The sequence below is a fragment of the Notamacropus eugenii genome, chromosome 4, assembly GCF_028372415.1.
Source record: "Notamacropus eugenii isolate mMacEug1 chromosome 4, mMacEug1.pri_v2, whole genome shotgun sequence".
Classification (NCBI taxonomy): domain Eukaryota; kingdom Metazoa; phylum Chordata; class Mammalia; order Diprotodontia; family Macropodidae; genus Notamacropus; species Notamacropus eugenii.
In genome coordinates this window covers 163,992,740-164,014,672 of record NC_092875.1, presented here as the reverse complement: position 1 = coordinate 164,014,672, position 21,933 = coordinate 163,992,740, and the positions used below count along the sequence as shown (strand labels likewise).

Here is a 21,933-nt window from a genome sequence, read left to right as displayed (position 1 = left end):
TGGATAAATTACCTGCTTATTCTTTTCACAGAGGTCTTTCAGTAAAGCATCTAATTCATTTTCGTCTATGTATCCATTGCCATCCTGAAAGGGGTCAAACAGCAAAAATACAGTCAACGATAGATTACTCACAATTACATGAACTGAGGTTTACCAAGACAATTGAAATTGATAGTCTTACGAGGTCAGTATGGTAGGTAGAACTGATACAAAACTGACATGGGGATTAAATCTTTCATCTCCATAGTATAATGGGAGAATTAGCACTAGGAAGAACTAGAAGGGAGGAAATGAGAAAACAAAAACCAAAGGACCAGAATAAAAACCCTTGAATAACAAAGAGTAGGCTACGTTCATTTTTTGTCTTTATACTTTTTTAATCTGTGAATCACTATTTCCTAACATACATTTTCAAAATGTCTCTCAACAATCAAATGAATAAGGAAGACAAGTTACCTGATCGTATAACTCAAAAGCTTTATTGAACTCTTTCCCACACATTTTGATTCCCTATAAAACATGGAAAAGGTTAGATTGAAAATTACATTAAAATGCCAGATTATTGCACTACTGCTATGCATGTTGATATCTTTCATTTGAGAACTCTATAGATTTTATCTTTAATAAGACAAATACTATTTGAAAGTTATATACCTGAAATTTAAGCAGGAAATTCTCTTGTACTGGTAGCAACCTTTAGGTTAAAAAAATTGTAGTGTTAGTTTTTTTTTAAGTGAAAGTTGATATGAAACTACATTTGCAGAGTTCTTAAACTTACCTGGCCATTTCAGTTAATTCCAGTTTTCCATCATTGTTTGAGTCAAACATTTTCAGCTGAAAGACAGTGTCATGATTGTAACTGTTAAATAGCAAATTTGTTGCACTGAGAAAAATAAAATTCCAAGTAGAGTAAAAGCTGAGTTGCAGCCACTTCATCAGCTGCAAAGGTCTAGAAATCAGCATATTTCTGAAATCTTTCAATACAAACACATTTCAGACACTGGTATGGATCTGAAGCTAACAGAAAGAGACTAATGAAATAAATAGTAGAGTATTATATAAAGAGAGTGCCCTGGCTCTTAGGTTAGAGGCCAGAGGCCTGGATTCCAGTCTCAGCTTAACTACTTTTTACCTATTTGGCCTTGAACAAGTCACTTTTTTTGCTAAGTCTCATTTTTCTGTGAAATTAGATTTGTTTAGGATAGAGTTAACCTTTGACAGTCTGGTAAAACTTATAGATACTTTCTCAGAATACTGCTTTGTTGCCTACATGCATAATTGAAGGAAATGATAAATTTCATTTAGCAATTCATGAAAATAATGATTTTGTTTACACAAGTTAATCCTCTTCCTTCCAGGTTAAAAACCTTTTGTGATGGTTGTTTTCTGAAGTTCTTCATAGATCTAAATCTAAGATTTACTATTTAGTATTCTTGCTATTCTGGTGTATAGAAGTTTATTTATTTATTCTTTTAGGGGGGAGAGAGGGAAAGGAAGGGAGGGTTAGATATTTATCCCCAGGGCTTTCCTATATAATGGTATGTCAGTAAATATTGATTTACCCTTTCATGAAGAGGAGTGAGGATAGTAGTTAGAGGAGCAGTATGAATTATGAATATGTATAAGTATATATTTAGAGTTTGGAACATTGTGCAAAAGGTATTGCTGTATTTGCGTTTAAGGGAAGGGAAATAATTAGGATTGGACTGAGACAATCACCTCTCTTACCACATTTTACGGAGATAAGAAAGGACAAGCTGTAATTAAGCTGGGGTTATTTTTAAATGTAACAGGGCCACTAGCAGTGATCCTTGATTGGTGTCATACCTCTAGCAGGGGATCTTAATCCTTTTTTTCGTGTATCATAGATCCCTTTGGAGATCTGGTGAACCTATTGACCTTTTCTTAGAATAATATTTTTAAATGCATAAAATAAAATACATGGAATTACAGAGAAAACCATTTGAATTGAGATATTTATCAAAATATATTTTTAAAAAAAAATTTCCATGGACCCCAGGTTAAGAACTGGAATTAATGAAATGGAATGGAATTAATTAAGAAATGGTATTAATATCTGACTTTCAAGAATTTCTTTAAAACATTATCTTTGTTGTATTTTTACGAATTTTGTTAAAGACTTCCCAATTGCATTTTAATCTGGTTCAGGTCACACTCAGGAGTTTTGTGGGCTGGAGTTTGATACCTTTCTTTTAAGATGTGTTGGGGTGTGTGTATAGAGACAGACAGAGAAACTTTTCATTTTGCTTTTAATTCTTTTATATTCATGAACCACAATTTATCTAATCATTCCCCCAAATAATCAGCACCTACTTTTGTTTCTAGTTCTCTGCTACCACAGAACAAGTACTATAAATATGTGTATGGAACTCTGAGAAAGGCTACTTGTTTCCTACTAATACCCTCATTAAGGATACCCTTGATTCATGTATAGATGATTCTCAAAGATTTTGTATATATGAGAGAGTAAGCAAATTGATCAGTAACTGACGTATTGTTAGTTGCATTGTTCTGAAATTAGTAAGGTCTGAGATTTTTTTTGGCATACTTTGTATCTTCCATTTCTTTAAATATCTTTTACATCAATCTTTTATAATTATCTTACTTCTAGTATGGATCATAAGCACTTGGTGTAATCTGGCTGCTCTCCCCATCTTTGGAAAATTTTCTTCCCCCTTCCTCCCATTTTTTATCTTCCTAGCACAGGACTATGATGAGATCATTTTTTAAAAACTTCAATCCAGTTTACATTTATCAAGTGTATACTACCTGCAGTATGCTATGCTTGGTACCTGGGATAGAAAAATGAAGCCATGCATGCATGGCCCCTGCCTGTAAGCAGCATACAATCTAGTAGGAGGAAAAGATTAGATAAGTTACAGTATGCTAAGTATATAGGAGAGGTTCAAACAGATTGCCTTGGGAGATGTAAGGAGGGGAAAAAAGCTATTGCTGTGGGGGAATCTAGGGAGGTTTCTTGGAGGAGATTATTCCTGAACTTGCCCTTGAAAAAAGAGAGGATTTCAGCAGATGGCGATGTGTAGGGAGACGATTCTGATCATGGAAAAGTCTTAACAAAACTATAGAAATAGGACAAGACAAGCCCTCTAATCTGATTTGCTTAGGACATGTAGATGTGAAAGGAAGTACTATGTGAAAAGAGCATAAAATGTAGGCCAGCCCCCAGAATGAACGTCAGACTAATTTTTTTTTTAAGCTTCTATTTTTTACAGCTCCTTGAAAGATTTCTAATAACGGTCACAGTCTCCTACATTGGACAAGTAGATCAGTTTATTGTCCACAGGGAAATATTTCCCCAAATATGCATTTGTTTTAATTAGTTCTTGATTAATTTTGCTTACTGAATCTGAACTGGTTTATGACACTAAATAAGATATCCCAGGCCCATTACAGCAGGGAAAAAAAATCCCATTTGTATGATTTTTTTCTTTTTTAAAGGCCAACTTCAGATTCTACCTGGCAAGGAGTCCTTACTTTAAATAGACTTCACTTAAAACTGGAACAAAATGGGAAATTAATAATTTTAGGTATTTGATATTAGCTGTTACCCATAGAGCAAATTTACCCATCATGACACCAAAAAAGATAATTTTCCCTATTTGAATTTGAGTGGGTCATGCTTAATGAAGGTAGAAAAAAGATTTATTTTTTTCCTCTGGGTTCAGTGAAACTCTCTTATATTAAGAAACACATTTTTTATGCAGGAACCTACTTTACAAGTAATTTCACGGTGAACAGTATTAGAGTAGGTCCCAAATGAGTGCAAATAATGACTCCCTCAAAGTAATTCCATGTTTTAAAATATGCTCTATTCAAAGTTATAATTATGTCAAATATGGTAAAGGTTCCAGCCCAAGGAAACTATGCTGGGTGAATTAGAATAATGCAGCCACTTTAGAGGAGTCATTATTAGAACTAATTGAGACCTAGTTAAAGTTTTCTTGACGTTAGACAGGCCAAAACAGGACATTTACTTACAGCAGATATAAATGGAACCCCTTTTAAAAGACAAATGTTAGGGACCTATATAGGGCATCAGGAGTAACACCTGCCTAAAAGGCTAACTTGTACTAGAGAGCCATGGTGTAGCAAAGAATCTCTAGTCTGAAGACCTGGGTTTTCTTTCTTGCCACTGCTGCTAAGGGCTATATAAACTTGGATAAATCCCTTAACCTTTCTTTGCCTCAGCTTCCTCATATGTAAAATGGGGTCTATCTCACAGAAGTATTGTGATGAATAATGTATGGAATGTTTTTGGAAATCATAAAACCCCTTATAAAGGGCAGCTAATCTATATTCTTTTTATGTATCCAGGAACACATATTGATATCCATGTAATTAAGAGCGATATGTTAGGGGCAGCCAGGTGGCAGAGTAGATAGAGTGCTGTACCTGGAGTTAGGAAGACCTGAATTCAAATTTAGCCTCAGACATTTCTGAGCTATGTGACCATGGGCAAGTCACTTAACCTTCATTTGTCTCAATTTCTTCAACTCTAAAAAGGGGATAATAATAGCAGCTAAATCCCAGAGTTGTTTTTAGGATCAAATGAAATATTTGTAAAGCACTTAACACAGTGCCTGGCACATAGCAGGAGTTATTATATTATTATTAGCTATTATTATTATTATTAGAGGTCTAACAATATGATGTACCTCAGTTGCCTATAACTTTAAATTTATAAAGATTTACACAGGAGCTCTCTTATAAGTCAGAACTTTGCATTTGGGAAAATAGCTATTGTGAAGAGGATGAGAATTTAAATCAACAAACATTTATTAGGTACCTAAATATGCAAGTTCCTAGAGATACAAAAAAGAAATAAAAGGAAAAAAGAAGCAGTCTCTGCCTTTAAAGAAGTTACATTCTACTGGAAATAGGGTAGGGAAGAAGAGGGAAGATGTATATTGTAATATCTATCCATCTATCTATCTATCTATCCATCTATCTATCTATCTATCTATCTATCCATCTATCTATTTATCTATCTAATACACAAGCAAATTTAAATTATATAGAGAAGTCAAGGCTAGTAAACTGTCTATTATAGCAAATTATCTTCTGAACCAAATGCCTGTTAGCCAGTTACATTTTTTCAGAGGTCCAAACAATGTCCTGTTTAATAGAAGATTTAATAGATCTCCATGGTCCACTTACCTGGGTCAGTTTATCTTTGGCTCTCTTTACCCAGAACTGAAAAGCAGCTATTTCTAAGTAACCCATCAGAATCATTGCATAGCTGTCAAGACTAATGTGATGTAGTGTATAATGAAGTGTAATAGTGTAGAATGAAGGAGAAGGAAAGATGGAGAGCATATTCAGTCTTATATAATTTTAAAAAGTGGTACCTAGAATGCCTCTTCTGACTCTAAAATTCTAGTATTCCTAACCCAAAATCTGATTAGGAAACTCTTAAATAATTTACATAACTTTTCTGACATAGTTATAGTGATTTAAAAATAACAATTGACCTTTTTTTTAGTTTTCTGAAAGAAAAAGTTCTTTTAGAGCAGAAGTTTTTTGGGTTTTTTTTTGGTGGGTTATAGACCCCTCTAGCTATCTGAAAAAACCTATGGACCCCTGTCCCTGACTAATATTTTTAAATGCATAAAATAAAACATGTGGGATTAGAAAAAAGTCAGTTATATTGAAATGAAGATGACATTTTTTTCCATCCAAATTCATGAATACCCAGAATTATTTAGGGGTCCACGTATCCCAGGAAAAGAATTCTTATTTTAGCAGCAATGCTGCTACTCCTCTGGTTTGCTTGGAATCAAATGAGGAAGAAGAAACTCACTGAACTTTGGGGCCACTACTTAGAGAAGGGCCCTTATATGTTCATTGCTGAATGCTTTGGGTGTGACTGTGAATTCACCAAAAACAAATAATGTAAACTCAATGACATTTCACATCCTCGGGGATGTAATATTTTGGAAGTCCATCTTACCATCAAGTCTGTATATTCAGCTAATTTCGTGTCATCAAAAGTCTTGTTTGCTTTCTCTAGCAAGTCCTTTAGAAAGTTCTGTTAAGAAAAAAGGGACCCAGGTAAAGTAAGCCAGTAACAAACACCTTACATGTCAATATTTCTGAAAGTTGAATATAGTTGTCCTAGTATGGTGTTGAAAGGACAGGTGAAGAAGCAAAGGAATAGGGAGGCATTTCATAGCTTGAGATCAACTCATTCTGATGTTTTGGAATTTCAGTGTAAACTCTCCTAGCTGAATGGAGTTCAAGACTTGCCTTATGCTATAGCATAGGAATTATTGTGGAATAGTGGAAAGAGTACAGTTTCTTGAGTTGGAGGACTTGCATTCAAATCCCATTTTGGCACTACCTGTGTGACCTTGAAAAAAATCACCCTACATTTCATGACCTCAGTTTCCTTATCTGTAAAATGGAGAAGATATCCTCTTAGGTCCATTCCAGTCATATATCTATAATTCTGTGAAATCTAGAACAATTAGTATTCTTGTTTTTTCCTATTTTCTCTGAATAATTACTTCAATGAATGATTTCATTCATTGATTTCAATGATTTCATCCAGTTTAGATACTGATGTATCTAAATTTTATTTTGAAAGTCTGAGGGGGAAATATCTTTTGGTCTAATCTAATGATAACTATAGTGCTACATAGTGAGAGCTCTATAAATATTTGTATTTTCCTTCTAAATGAGACACAGGAACATCTCAGTGCCATATTTAATATCTTTTTTTGCCTAAGGGAACCATTATTAATACTTACAAGAAGATAGGAACAAACACCCCCAGATTTGCCTATGTTTAGCTAGTTCTACAAAGACCTGGAGTTGCCAGGATGATCCCCTATGAACCCACACCAGCCAATTTATAATTGCCCTCATCCAAGGGTCGCCTCTGTTCCAACATCACCGTGTCCCTCACTACCAGGATAATGGCAAATTTCTCAACAGATAAAGTCAGGTTAGATTGACACAAGCCCCTCCCTGGCAGTAGCACACAGCAGAATGTTCAACAGAATTCATTACATATGAGGCAGCTTTATGCTTGAAGAATATATGAATCATAATCAAATAGATATTAATGTGGGAAAGATGAAAGAACATGATTATTAAATTGACAGTTGGAGTGAGGGAGTATCTATTTTTTGAAAATGGGATATGAAGGCTTTATAGAAGCTTGCCATAGTCAGGATGAGGCAAGTATTTAAAGATATAATAAGCTTCCATTCCCTTTAATGATGTTTATTCCCAGGATCTTAGTTTTATTTCTTGAAATTAATGAATCAATGACAAATACAGGTGAAACGTGCATTTATAGTGCATGCAGATAAGTGTTCCAGTTGTCCTATGCATTTATGGAATTCTTTACTGCCCTCAAAAACTCCCTGATTCTGTTGGTTATCTTGATTTTATCCTGTCAGGGCAGAAAGGCACTTCACCTAGTTTCAGAAGTTTATTCTTATCTTTAAATTCCTCTATAGAAACCAACAGGCATGAAAAGCTCAAAGGCGTCTGCTCGAAATAAATTTGTATTTTTCTCAGTGGAGTTTTGGTGCAAGATTAATTGGGTTAAGGAGTCTCATCAGAGCTAATATAGTCGTCCCAAGAATAGCCTGGGAGAAAACTTGGGACTCTTTGCAAAAGTTAGAGATAGATAAAGCCCTGGCCATTGCAGAACTTAAAATGAGCTTTCTAGAGATATTCTCTCTCTGTCTCTCTCTCTCTCTTTCTCTGTCTCTCTCTGTCTTTGTCTCTCTCTCATTCTCTCTCTCTTAATGTCATAGATTCTTAGACATTGAAGAGGTCTCAATATTCATGTAGTCTAACTCATACCACCCAAACTGAAACTCAACATACTCAATAAGTAGTCATCCAGTCTTTGTTTATTGACTATCAATTTAGAGGAATCCATCATTTTCTGTGGCAGCCCATTCAATTTCTGGATATCTCTAAATGTTAGGAAGTTTTTCTCTGACATCAAGTCCAAATTTGCCCTTTCGCAACATCCATGTTCTCCAGTGAAGACAACTCCTGTTTAACATCTTTTTCTAAGGATAAGACTTAAGGCAACAGATCTTTGTTTTCATTGCTGTTCAGTTGTGTCTAACTCTTCAAGACCCCGTCTAATGTTTTTTCAGCAGAGATACTGCAGTGGTTTGCCGTTTCCTTCTTCATTTTACAGCTTATTTTACAGACAAGGAAACTGTAGCAAACAGGGTTAAGTGACTTGACCAGGGTCATATGTAGTCATATGCAGATTTGAACTTGGGTCTTCCTGACTGTACCACCTAGCTGCCCTTAGCAGATCTTTAGGATACTACAAAGTCAGGAATGGGTATGAGTTAAGAGTGAACTTGAATATATAGTTTTGAGACCCAATGGAAAGAAAGGTAGAAAATGGGAAAGACTATTTCATTAGGCCTATTGGCCTTGTGATCTGCCTCTCTGGGCCTTGACTTGTCTGTCAAATGAGGACATCCATTTTTTCAATGAGTAAAGGACAACATAATGGAGTAGACAGAGCACTGGACCTGGGAGTTAGGAGGAGCTGGCTTTGAATCTCACTTCTGATATTTACTTGCTAGGTGACCCTCTCTGAGCCCCAGTTTCCTTATCTTTGAAATGAGCTGGTCTAGATGGTCTCTAAGGTCCCTTCTAGCTAAAAATCTATAATCCTATAAGCACTTATTAAGTGCCTATAATATACTGGGCTCTGTGTGGGATGCTAAGGATACATCAGCCAAAACAAAAACAGACCTAATCCTCATAAAGCTTGAATTCCACTGGTCAAAGTAGAGAGATGGAGAATATGTACACAGCTAAATTAATGTAAAGTGTATTCTAAAAATACATATGTCTTAGGGTAGTGGTGGTGGAAGGAAAGACCCTAATTACTAAGAGTTCAGAAAAAGTTTCTTGAAGGAGGTGGCATGAGCTAAGCCTTGAAGGAATTTAGTTATCCTAAGAGGAAGATATAAAGAGGGACTGTGTTCCAGGCATGAAGTGTCTACAAAGGCAGAGAGGTGGGAGGTGGATCCCATCTCTAAAGTCCCTTTCAGCTTGAAAAACCTATCAGTCTATATAGGGCAGAAAACATAAAACCTATTTTTCTTGGATGATTTATAATAAAAAAGCTTCCTTACTGCATTTCTACATAATAAGAAAAGTTCACTATATTATCACATCTTTTCAGATGTGAAGTCCCTTTCTGATTCTTTTTAAAAAATTATTTTAATGTTTAATTAATAAGAATTTATTTTTTCTCCGTACCCCCTCCCTCCACAATTGTTGAAAAGAAAAGAAATACAAAGCCCTTGTAACAAATAGAGATAGTTAAGTAAAATAAATTCCCCCACTGGCCCTATTCAGAAATTTATGCCTTGTTCTGCATCTTGAATGGATGACCTTGATGTCAGGAGGTAGGCAAAATAGTTCATCATCAGTCCCCTGGAATCATGGTTGGCCATTGTGTTCATTAGAATTCTTATGGCTCTAAGGTTCCTCAACCACAGCAAAATTGGAAGAAAATAATATTGGATGATCATACTCCTCTCCCCCCACAATAGAAATGGGCCATCATTAATCATTCTTGAAGATTTTCTTAGTCAAAAGATAAAGAAAACATGATCATCTAGACTGAGAACTCGATATCCATAGAACTATTCAAAAGAATAATTCTTCCATACTTTTCAATTCTTAGTAAATGATTGCATTTTGTATAACTATAAGATCTGTGTTAATAAATTTATTAAAAAGGGACAATTCTCCTAAAGTTTGGCCCAAATTTTAGAGATTTCTTTCTTGGGGAAGGGAGAAAAAATGTTAAGTACATAATAATGTAAGTATGTAAGTTCTCAAGTTACAGATACAATATTAATAAGTGTGGCCTAGTGGGTTCACATATGTCATTCAGATGTATTGCTAGTCTGAGTATAGGACCTGTGCAAAACATTCAGTTCTTACAGTTTTTAATTTGGTTTGAGAAACAACACACTAAAAACAACAGTTTTTATCCTCGCAATAAGGGGAAAGGGGGACCTCAGGAAAAGACTTTCATTTCTATTCTCTAGCACTTATTGCAGATGTGAAAGTCTAGGTTAAAATAAGGGTTCTTCACCGTATTTGTGTCATTGGCCTATTTTTTACTCTGGTGAAACCTATGGACCCCTTCTCAGAGTAAAGCTTTTAAATGCATAAGGCAAAGTGCATAGGGTTACGAAGGAAACCAATTATAAATGATTTTTAAAAACAAGTTCCTAGACTTCAGGTTAGGAACTCTTGGGAGAAAAAAATGCACCATTGACTGGAAGCAGTTGATACATGGATTGCCCCACCCCACCCCCACCCCATAGCAAGTCCTTAGCCTTTTAGAATTCTGTTAGAAAAGAAAACGAGTTCACATTTTCATCACTTACCTTCAGTTCCTCAGTTTCTATGAAGCCACTATGATCAGTGTCATACTTTCTCCATGTCTGAAAACAAGGACATACAACCATTTGAATAAAATAATTATAATCATATTGCTTGACATTTATATCACACTTTGAGATTTACAAAGTGCATTCTTTCATGTACCATTTCCTTTGCTCCTTAGAACAACCAATCATTAGAGCTGGAAGAGAACTTGGAGGTGCAACCCCTTCATTGTACAGAGATTCAGAGAGATCAAATGACTTTCTCAAGGTCACACAGTAAATATAGGGAGCAGAAATTGCCTCTACTTAGCACCCTGGCATATAGTGTGTTCTAAAACGTTTATTGATTCTTGATCTTGGCAATTTCCCCTGAAGGAGCTTTTCCTGCCTCCCAGTACCTGCATGAATTCCTCACATGACTTCAGCTGCTGACATCTAAAGAGAAGCAGGAAATTCTCCTCCGTTGGTAATACATGAGCCAACTGTAAAAGATCAGAAAAGAAGTCATGATGGTTTTGAGAAACTTGAGAGTAACGATCTTGCTTGAGTTACTAGAATAATAATTTGCACCTACATGGCATTTTAAGCTGTGCAAAGCATGCTCTCACAGCAACAAGGTAGGTGATGCAAACATCATCCCTGTTTTATCGATAAGGAAACTTGCCTGGAATACACATAGCTAAAATGGTTCGGAGTCAGTATGGCAACCAAGGCTCCTCTTTTTTTTAGGTTAAATATTCTCTCCAATATGCCTGATATTTTTCTTTCCAGAATTAGTCTTACTAGACAGAAATACAAGAGATGAAAAAATTGTTAATAGCTGCTTCTTTTTTAGTGTCTTGTTCTAGGAATATTATTGGTATGTGGAGTGTTTGCCCATGTCACCAGCAATTTAATTCCAAACCTTTTCTTTTCAATGCTTTAAAATAAGTGGTCTATACAAAAAGCATTTTTCTGCCTAGCCATATACACTATATGTTTTCTCCTTATTCTTTTAAATGATGATAGGTGTGGGGTAGGAAAAGAGAAACAGAAAAAGACAGAGATAAAAAAGAGATGGAGAGTTAGAAAAGATAAGCCTTCTACTTTACTGTATTTTATTATTAATCATCTGGTACACAAACCAATAGGTACCATTAGAGACATTCTATACCTTTTGTGCTGGAAGTGTTATACTGCCAACATCATCTTCCCTCTTTCTTTTTCCTCCCCAATACAATCTGCGCCATGTTTCTGACAAGTCAAGAGGTAGAGTGAGACACAACAAAATAATTTTCCTTCATATGTGAAGATGAGACACCAAAGCCTCTACCTAAAGTTAATGAATACTTTCTTCAAGAGGAAAGTTAAGAATCATCGGACATGGCAAGCACCAAATGGCACAGGAAAAAAAAAATCGATTATACTTTAATAGGCCAGAAATGATCATTTACCTAGGTCACAGTCATTTCCAAATCAGCTAGCTGTGTACTATTGAACCATTGACTTGTTAGAACCAAGTAAAAAAGTCATATTGGAAAAATGGATAAAAATTTAGGAGGAAGATATTGTTTATGATTGAAGCAACTTTAACTTAACCTATTTAAACAACTTGTTAAAAACAAAAATGGGAAAGAGATAAAAGAACAGAATTGAAACAGACTTTTATCATTTCCTCAGGAAGTTTAACCAATGTCAATATAAATAAACAAACAAACAAACAAACAATAATGAGGACAAAAAGACTTAGCTACTGCCTCCACTAGCAGACATTGATTTCTTTGTCAAGACTTGGCAACACTGATTTATAACACAGACTTTTTTGTAAAGGCATATAGAGGACAATAGTGGAAGTCCATGAGCAGTATCACCTCATGAAACAGTGAGAATCAGTGGAGAGAAAAACAAGTTTACAGAAAAGATGTTGAGAGATCCAAGTTAGACTAAATTATCCTGAAGGAGATGAAACTAGAAGGAGGACAATGAACATACCTCAAATGAGAAGATATATAAAGATTTCTTTAATGAACTCTTTTTTCCATTGATGACAGTGGACTACAACATCACAATCTATAACATATTCTATGAGGAAGGAGAATTGGCAATAAAGATAATAAAAATAGGAAAAGTAGCCAAAACTATCCAATAAAAGTGGTGGGTAGAGGTAGGTCAAACTGGGAGTGATAGAGACATCATTTTGAGGACACTGAAATATTAATTCTCAAGTTATTTGGAAGAAGAGAGGATCCTAAATTCTTAGGGAAAATGATGGGGTTTATGAAAAAAAGATACCAAGAAAATATCAACAACTACTAATCATATACCCATTTTATTTAGGGTAACCAACATTGAGGGTATCTTTGATGAAGTTATGTAAAGGAAATAGGAAGACTTTTTCAGATGGTAATCTATAGTTCACCACAACTTACAGTCATATAACTGACTGAAAAGTGTAGGGAATACAGGATCCCACTGTGCTTGTGGTTTGTTGACTATCAAAACAAATTTGATTTGGCATAGCAAAATAGTGCCTTAAATACTCTCCCACAAGATGTCTCATGAATATATAAAATGCATATAAGAAACAACATTTTAAAAACCATCTTATGGTTATTAATATTAAATGAAGTGCCAAATAGAGAGATGTATGCTTACCACAGATGTGAAAAATATTTCAGTCAGTCAGCCAAGCATGCAAGCACTTAGTACATGCCAGGAACCATGCTAACCACCACAAGTACAAAGAAAAGCAAAAACATGGTCTCTGACCTCAAGAAATTAACATTCTGATGGGGGAAAAACAAAATGCGAACAACTAGGTATATAAAGATATATGCAGAGTAGACAGATGGCAAACTCAGAGGGGAAACGCTAGCATATGTCTGTCACAGAGTCCAAATGTAAGAGGGACTCTAATAAATGAAAAAAAATTATTATCCAGAGCTCTGTTTGCAGAACATCAGCAAGAATTCATCATCTACTAGAAATTCCTCTCCTATTTGGAATCTGTATGAGACATGAGATTGCATAAAACCTCTTAAATGAGATAAACAATTGCTCAAAGGAGTTTGTGACATACATACATACATATACTTATCTATCTCTATATCATCTATGTCTATGACTATGTCTGTCTATCTATCTATCTGTCTGTCTCTCTCTCTATCTATCTATCTGTATCCTCAAGTGGATTGATAACCCATAGTTCCGGTCCATCACATTTCTTGGCCAGACATTGTAGACAGAAAATTAGTTGGGTCCAGAAATGAACAGAAGGAAAAGTAAGTTGGATTGTCTTTGGGAATTTGTTCAGTACTTTTAAGAATCCTGAGTTTCTTCTTGAAACAAAGGCTAATCTTGACATCAGAATTCTTCTGGTAATATTGTATGATTGCTAGTCTTTTAACAGTTTACCCCAAAATGTCTCATTAGCAAGACTTTCCCCTGTCTCTAGTACCTCCTTGGCCATATTAGAGGTGACACAATTTTATTACCTCCGTGTCTGAAAAATTAAGATTGAGTGTCACCCAAAGGGTAATAGAGAGATACGTGGGGATTATGAGTAGGTTATAATGTATTACTAGTGAGCAGTGATGTAGCTGAAGCAGCATAAAATATTTCTTTAGAGAGCTATGTGATGTAAAAAGAGGCTGGCTGATCATGTAATGAAAATGAGGGATAACCGATAGACATTCCATTCCATTGGTATCAATACCATTTCAGGAGATCTAGAGAAAAGAGCCTAAAAAGGCGGAAGGAAATCTCTATGAAGGACTATATGTTCTATATGAGAACATATACAAAAGGTTTGCAGGTTGGGAAAACATGTATATATTGTGATAATTACTGTGAAAAAGAGTATCCACATGGATGAAATCACTGTCTTACTGAACATGATACTACTGAATATATTCTTGACCCAGTTTCTCACTATTAAGGTAAGAGTTCATTAAGTTAGGAGAAAGAAAGTAGAAATGACAAAGAAATCCCAAATCTCTAAAAGACAAAATGGGTCATGGGGGGAAGGAAGGAGGAGGAGTATGTGGAGGTAATAAAAAAACACACAGACGGGTTAAGTCATTAGAAAGAGATGTAAAAGTCAATTGAGGATATCATTCCTGCTCTAGTCTTCTATGATTCCCTATTATCTCTGCAGTAAGGTTACAAGTCCCTAACTTTTCAGACTTCAATTTCCCCTTCATACACTCTGTAGTTTATTTTAAATGAACAATTATCTACTCTCTGTAATCTGCACACTCATGCCCCTGTGATTTTGCTTCAGTTGTTCCCTTGGTCTGAAACGTTCTCTTTCTTTTTACCTGTTGAAGTCCTATCCTCTGTCAACATGAACATAGTAGGTGCTTAGTATATACTTGCTGAATCAATTTAACTCACCACTGGATTTCAAGGAATTTAAGAATTTAGTAAAAGGATGAGACAAAACTACAGACAAAATTAATAATATCCAATGTTGGTCATTCAGTCAACAAAGATTTAATATGTACTTTCTATGTAATGTACATTTGAGAATTATAAAACAAGGAAATATTGCTTCCTTCATGGTGATTAATGAAAACTTCCTGAAAGAGGTGGCATTTGAGTCAGGCTAAAAGATAGGTCTCTGTCTGTCATTCAAACCTCTTCACAACTTGGGTCTTCCCTAACTTTCCAGTGTCCTTCCACTTTATTTCCCACCACACACTCTTTCATCTAGCTACATCCATCTAATTGTTATTCCTTGTACATGTCCTGGCTGTCCTCCATGCTTGGAATACTCTTCCTCCTTCCCTCTACCTTTGATTTCCTACCAGACTCAATTGAAATCCCACCTCCTATGGAAGATATTTCCTAGTTCCTCCATTTACTAGTAGCTCCTCCTCTGAGATTACCTTTACTCTATACTGTATTTATACCATATGTACTTATTTATATGTGGGCACTGTTCTTGCCTTTCTTTGTATCTCCAGTTCTTAGAACAGTGCCTGGAACATAGGAGGGAACTACGTGACAAAGTGCATAGAATGCTGGACTCGGAGTCAAGAAAACCTGAGTTAAAAATGTGCAGCAGAAACTTAAGGCATTATTCTGAAACTGTCCCTCATTAATTAACTAGCTGTGTTACCCTGGGAAAATTGTTTAAAAATCTTTGTGCCACAGTTCCTTAGCTGTAAAATGGGGATGAAAAATAACACCTACTTCATAGGGATGGTGTGAGGGTTCAATGAGAAAAGAAAGCTCTGTAAATGTGGTGTTATATTAATGCTAGCTACTGTTGTTATAGCAAGTGCTTAATGAATGTTTGTTGATGGATTGATTGGCTTTAATTTATCTTACTTCCCAAATAACTGAGGAGTTTCTCAGACTGGAAGAGTTCTGTTCTTGGTTGAGTGTATGAGCATAGAATTAGAGGGAAGGGCTAAATAACTCTTGTCATAACCCACTTCCCACACTGTTACCACTGATTGCCTAGGTTAATTTTCCATTTTGCTTGCATTATAACTTTAGTTATAATGGAGAGGACAAAAATAAAAATGTCACTATATCTTAAAGCCAGTGATTGAGAAAAAGCAAGATACGTTTTATGTGTGCACACATGTATGTGTGCGTATGATGGTGCTGGGTTGATTGGGAGAATGGGTATTAGAATAAGAGCATCCCTGATGAGGATGTGGGCCATTGATCAAAGTGTTTGAGAGCTCTTTCAGTACAGGGAGATGTTACAGACTGATGATGTCCTCACAAAATAACTTATAGGAGTCATTTTCTAATTGAGAATTATACAGAAAATTATACTTGTATAGTCTCAAATTTATTATGTCCTTGCTGAATTATTTAAATACCAGCTTGGTAAGATTCAGTTTGAGCTTTTCCCCAACGTTGTGGGAAATAATTCCAAAAATGTGCCTGGTAGATACAATATTCAAGTTACAGAGTTCTGGGAATGGTCATATTAAGTTTGTCATTCATTTCATACAAACAGCTTCTGTTCCCTATGTGAGGAATACCCAGAACTGCACTGACTGGAAGTTCTTTAAATAAAAGATTTCATGTTTGCATAACATTGTATAATTGTATAATTTTAAAAGTACAAGGTATTTTTATATTTATTTACTTTTATTAGAGAAATTATATATATATATACATATACATATATATAAACCTATTTGTGTCTAATGGAAGCCATCTCTAGGATGGGGGGGTGGGAAGAAAAAATATACAAGATTATTTTGTTGTATATTTGAAAGGAATTACAAGTTGTGTATAGTAGGTTTGCAGTAGATTGCAGTACAATCATCTTTTTTATCGCATTATTGTTGTGGAAATGCTTGTTTTATTCCATAAATTAAAAAAAATATTTTTATATCTGTGGCCTTTGCATTTCATTAATACAAATTTTGCACTTACTATTTCTTTAATTACTATACCTTGTGGTGAGCTAATGCAGAAACACATTTGCTGATCATTGAAGTCTTATGGGCACAGAACTTGACTCAAGTATCTTTCATATTAATTTTCTCTAACCTGCACTCCAAATCAACTTGGATATATTGGATTATTGATTTTTAAACTGGCATTATCAGATAGATATTGCTAACTAGGCCAAATTAGCTTTTTGTTCACTAAATAAAAGTACTCTAACTTTATATAAAACAACACATTTCAGTTTCAGAGTGGTAGCATAGAGTATTAGACTTGGAGTCAGGAAGACTTGTAACATTTATTAGCTGAGTGACATCGGACAAGTCTAATTCCCTAGGACTTATCTATTAAGATATAATTGTCATCTGGTTTCAAGTGGTAGACTGGGTTCCCACACTGCTGAGATCATAGATCCTAGACCTATTATCTTACTCCATTTCATATCATAATTTGATCTGCCGATGAAAAGAGGCTGCCATTTATTTTTGTCTTTAAAGGAGCCAGATTTGTGATAAACCAATATGTGACCTGAGGAATAAGCCTGTTCAGTCCAGTGCCTGTTTGGGCACACTCCTTTCCTGCTATACTAGCCTATTTGCTATCCTCCATATTCCATCTCAAATGACTTTCACAAGCCATCCCCATCTCTGGAATGTTCTCGCTCCTCATCTCTCTATCTTATAATTCCTCCCTGTCTTCAGGGGCCACCTTCTATCTGAGGCCCATCCTTACTTGTTAAGGATCCTTCCTAAAATTATGTGGTATTTACTTTGTGTATATTTTGTACTTATTATGCACTTGCCACTTCTTTCAGTAGAGTACAAACTCCTTAACAGGTTGTTTGTCTTTATATTCTCAGTGCCTAGTGCATAGTTGGCTGAACTGACTTGACACATGGTCATCCACTCTCTGCTTAAGCACTTTCAGGGACAGACAAATCACTTTTTCACAAGGCTTTCCATTTCATTTTTAGACAGAGCTGTTAGAAAACCATTCCTTATATGAATCTCAGATCTGCTTCCCTATGCTTTGTCATTGACTGTGCGGTAATTGTGCCTTCTGGAGCTGCAGAGAATGTCAGCTCCCTCTTCCAGATGACAGCTCTTCAAACATTTGAAGGCAGCTTCGTGTCCCACTTAGTATGCCTTTTTATGTCTCTACTACACGTTTTGTAGTTCCCCAAATGCTCTCTCTTCTGTTATATAGGGATGAGAGAGTCAGGGAATCCATTTTCCTGATTCTCTAGGGCATCTCTAAATTTTTTGATCATGTGCCCTTAATTTTTTGTGCATGTAACTCATATTTAGACATATATAGATCTGTATGTATGTATGTGTATATGCACACACATATACATAACACACATGTATATATACACACATGTATGTGTACATATTGTATATGTATACATATGCTCCAGTACTAATCATTTTGTATATTATAAAACACAAAAATAGAAAAGGAAAAAGTATGAGATAAATTTGAAATGATATTTAATTACAGAGTCAATAGGAGTCACTAGAGTTCATTGGGTAGGGGAGAGGTGATGTGGTCAGATCTATGCTTTAGGAAAATGACTTTGGCAGTTGAGTAAAGGGTATAATGGAATGGAGAGAAACTTGAGGAAAGGAGACCAATTGGTAGGGTATTGCAATAGTCCAGAGTGAGAGATGATGAAGCCCTAACTAGGGTGATGGCTGTGTAAGTAAGAAGGAAGGGAGATATAGGAGAAACATTATAGAGTTGAAATGACAAGATTTGTCAAATGACTGGATATGTGGGGTGAGAGAGTGAAGGATATGGAATAATGCTAAAGTTAAGAACATAGTTACTAAAAGAATGTTGATATCTTACAGAAATAGGGAATTTCAGAAAAGGAGTAGGTTTGGGGACAAAAGTAATGAGTCCAATTTTGGACACGCTAAATTTATTTGCCTATGGAAAAATCTGGTTGAAGTGTCTAATAGTTTGTGAGGTTGGAGTGGAGCACAAGACAGATTAAGGATGCATATGTAGATCTGGGAATTATTTGTATGGAGATAATAATTAAACCCATGAGAACTAATTGTCATCAAGCGAGAAAGGCCAAGGAAACCTTTGGGAAACTCACAGTTACATGGCATGATGTGGATGATGATCCAGCAAAGAAGACTGAGAAGGGGTAATCAGACAGGTAGGAAAACCAAGTGTGTCATGACAACTTGGAGAGGAGAGATCATTTAGGTGGTCAACAGCATTAAATGCTACAGAGAGGTCAAGAAGGATGAAGATGGAGAAAAGACAATCAGTTTTGGAAATAAATAAATTATTAGTAATTTTGAAGAGAATATCTCCAGTTAAATGAGGAGTCAAGGCTAAAGGAGAAAGTTGAGAACCTGGAAGACTGGAAGAATGATGGTGCCCTCTCAAGAAACAGGGAAATTTAGAAGAGGTATCAAATTTAGGGAAAAGAGAATATAATATGATACTAGAATGTAACATATCCATGACTGCTCCTCCTGTACTACTCATTCTTTCCCACCAAAAAACTAAAATGTTTATGGGATATATGTATGTGTACATATGTGTCTGTGCATGTGTGTGTGTGTGTGTGTGTGTGTGTGTTTTGGGAAGGCTTACTCACTGGTCATTTCTTTAAGGTAATAGACTGATACTGTGGTGATCTGGTAGACATGGAATGTGGATGCTGTTGGGCATGGGCAGTTGAAATTTGCTTGAGCAGCTACTGCAGGTATCAAGCCAATACCTAAGGAGCCTATGCCCAATGTAGCTATAAAAGTCCAGTTATGGAGAAGGCAAAATGAATGAGTATTGAAAAGAGTGATATCAATTATGTTGGAGACAAATCCATGTTTGATAAAGGGGGAGAGGGTGGGATGAGACCCATCATTCTACCCTTTGGTTAATAACATACTACTTGGGGGTCAAGTCATGGTACCCCAGGGTTTCTAGTCCCCACTTTGGAGATCACTGTTCTAGACAAGAAAGACATGGCAACAACATGAGTGGAATTAGGATGAGAAGGTTGACTGAGGAAAAAAAAGAATATAGTATTTGTTTATTAATTTTTAATTAATTTATTATTTTTCATAAGGATATGATATCCAAGATATTTAGGAAAATATTTAGGCAAATAATAGAAAGAACAAAAGCCACATATCTATAGGCAAATGTTGAAAGAATATGAACAAGTAAATAAAAAAAGGAAATTGATTATTAACAACCATGGGGAAGACTGCTCCAAATGACTAACAATAGGAGAAATGAAAATCCAAATAACTCTGAGGTTTCATATCACACCCAGCAAACCGACAAAAATGACAAAGGATGAGAATATTTTATATTGGAGGAGATATGGAAGGATAGATACATTATGGTATGGCTGTAAATTGGTCCAACCATTCTGGAAAGCAATTTGAAATTATGTCTAAACTCTTTAATATAGAGAGCCCGATGCTAGGCACATACTCCAAGGAGGTCAGCACAAAAAGAAAAGTCTCATATATACAGCAATATTTATAGCAAAACTCTGTGTTAATCAAGAACTGGAAACAAAGCAGGTGCCCATCGATTAAGGAATGGCTAAACAAGTTGTAGTACATGAATGTAATTAAATATTACTGAGATCTAAGAAACAATGTAAATGAATACAGAGAAGCATGGAAAGATATGTTAATTAATACTAAGTGATGTAAGCAAAACCAGGAAAAAAACATTGATAATGACTCCAACAATGTGAATAGAAGGAACAACCTCCAAATTGAAACAGAATGCTATGAAATTATAATGGTCATGTTTGGCCCCCAAAAGATGTGAGAAAACACCTCTTCCTCTTCTTTGCAGAAGTGGGGGACTCTAGGCATGAGGCACTCCAGATACTGGCAAGCTTTTAATGTGTTGGTTAATTTTGCTGAACTTTTTCCCCCTTTCCTTTTTATTCTTTGGTATAAGGGATGGCTCTTGGAGGGTGAAGGGATGGGCAAAATGAAATATGTTGATGCATTCATTTTAATAAACTCATGAGTGGCATAGAAATACCTCAATTGGCTCCAATGGATCAAAAAGAACTGTGATATTGTGCTCCTTCTTGGTGAAGACAGTAAATTTGATACTGGACAAATGTGTTTCTTTGTACATGCCATTTACTCAGTGACAACAATGAGGGTTGCATCATAATAACAATAATAATTATGAAGTTTACGTAGCACTTCAAAGTTTGTAAAGATTGCTCATACGTTGTCTCATTTGAGTTTTAGGACAACTGTGTAAGGCAGGTAGCACAAATTTTATTTATCCCCATTTTGTAGATGAGGGTACAGAAGTTCAGCAGGGTTAAGTGACTTGCTTGATCACATGCATGGTCATACAACTAGCTAAATGTCAGAGGCAGGATTTGCATTCAGATCTTCTTGACTCCAATTTTGTCATATTAGTTATTATACTACACTCCAATTCACTAATCAAACTGCCAACTCTCCTTTCTTTTGGTCACATTGAAATGTCTATGTTAAATGTATAAGGCAGCACAGAGCAATCAGTAATGCCATATAATCACTAAAATGGAATCTTTTAAAAAATTGAAAGAAAACTCACATTTACTGAATATTATATTGGTTGAACTATGTCACATTTAAGATCTCTTCCAGATTTGACATTCTAAGAACATTTAACAAGAAAGTATATAGGGTATGGCTATGATGACCCAAGAAAATCATTGAGTTCCTTTCAAGTTCACTACACAAGAATGAGAGTAACCAGCATTTATCTAATATTTGAAGATTCATAAAAGGCTTTAGATATGCTATCTCATAAATGATTTTGTGATCATTTTAACAATAAACAATCTTCTTATCTCTTCTCTGTCTACATGTATGAAAAGCACACTTACTTGCATTTAATAGATTTAATGATTATCCCAATACGATTATTCCCATTTTAGAAACTGAGGGCAGCCAGACTTTCCTCCCTTAAGGCCCTTAGCTCCCTCATCTTTGAAGTACAAGAGTGACTTCATATTCCCTGAGGGTGGAGTTGTTAAAACTTTTTTGACTTCCCTAACAAAAGGTTCCTGAGACATAATCAACTTCTTTCT

General features: G+C 35.5%; 1 protein-coding gene across 1 annotated transcript in view; it reads right to left on the bottom strand.

Moving 5' to 3' along the window:
- Positions 1-21,933, bottom strand: part of CALB1 (calbindin 1) — a 38,252-nt gene that overhangs the window by 2,544 nt on the left and 13,775 nt on the right. The window contains exons 4-10 of the mRNA XM_072603614.1: positions 10,841-10,924; positions 10,443-10,499; positions 5,993-6,070; positions 779-834; positions 655-694; positions 457-510; positions 13-84 (exon numbers count right to left, since the gene is read on the bottom strand). Of these exons, the coding sequence (XP_072459715.1) occupies positions 13-84; positions 457-510; positions 655-694; positions 779-834; positions 5,993-6,070; positions 10,443-10,499; positions 10,841-10,924 (441 nt within the window). The remainder of the gene's footprint in view (positions 1-12; positions 85-456; positions 511-654; positions 695-778; positions 835-5,992; positions 6,071-10,442; positions 10,500-10,840; positions 10,925-21,933) is intronic.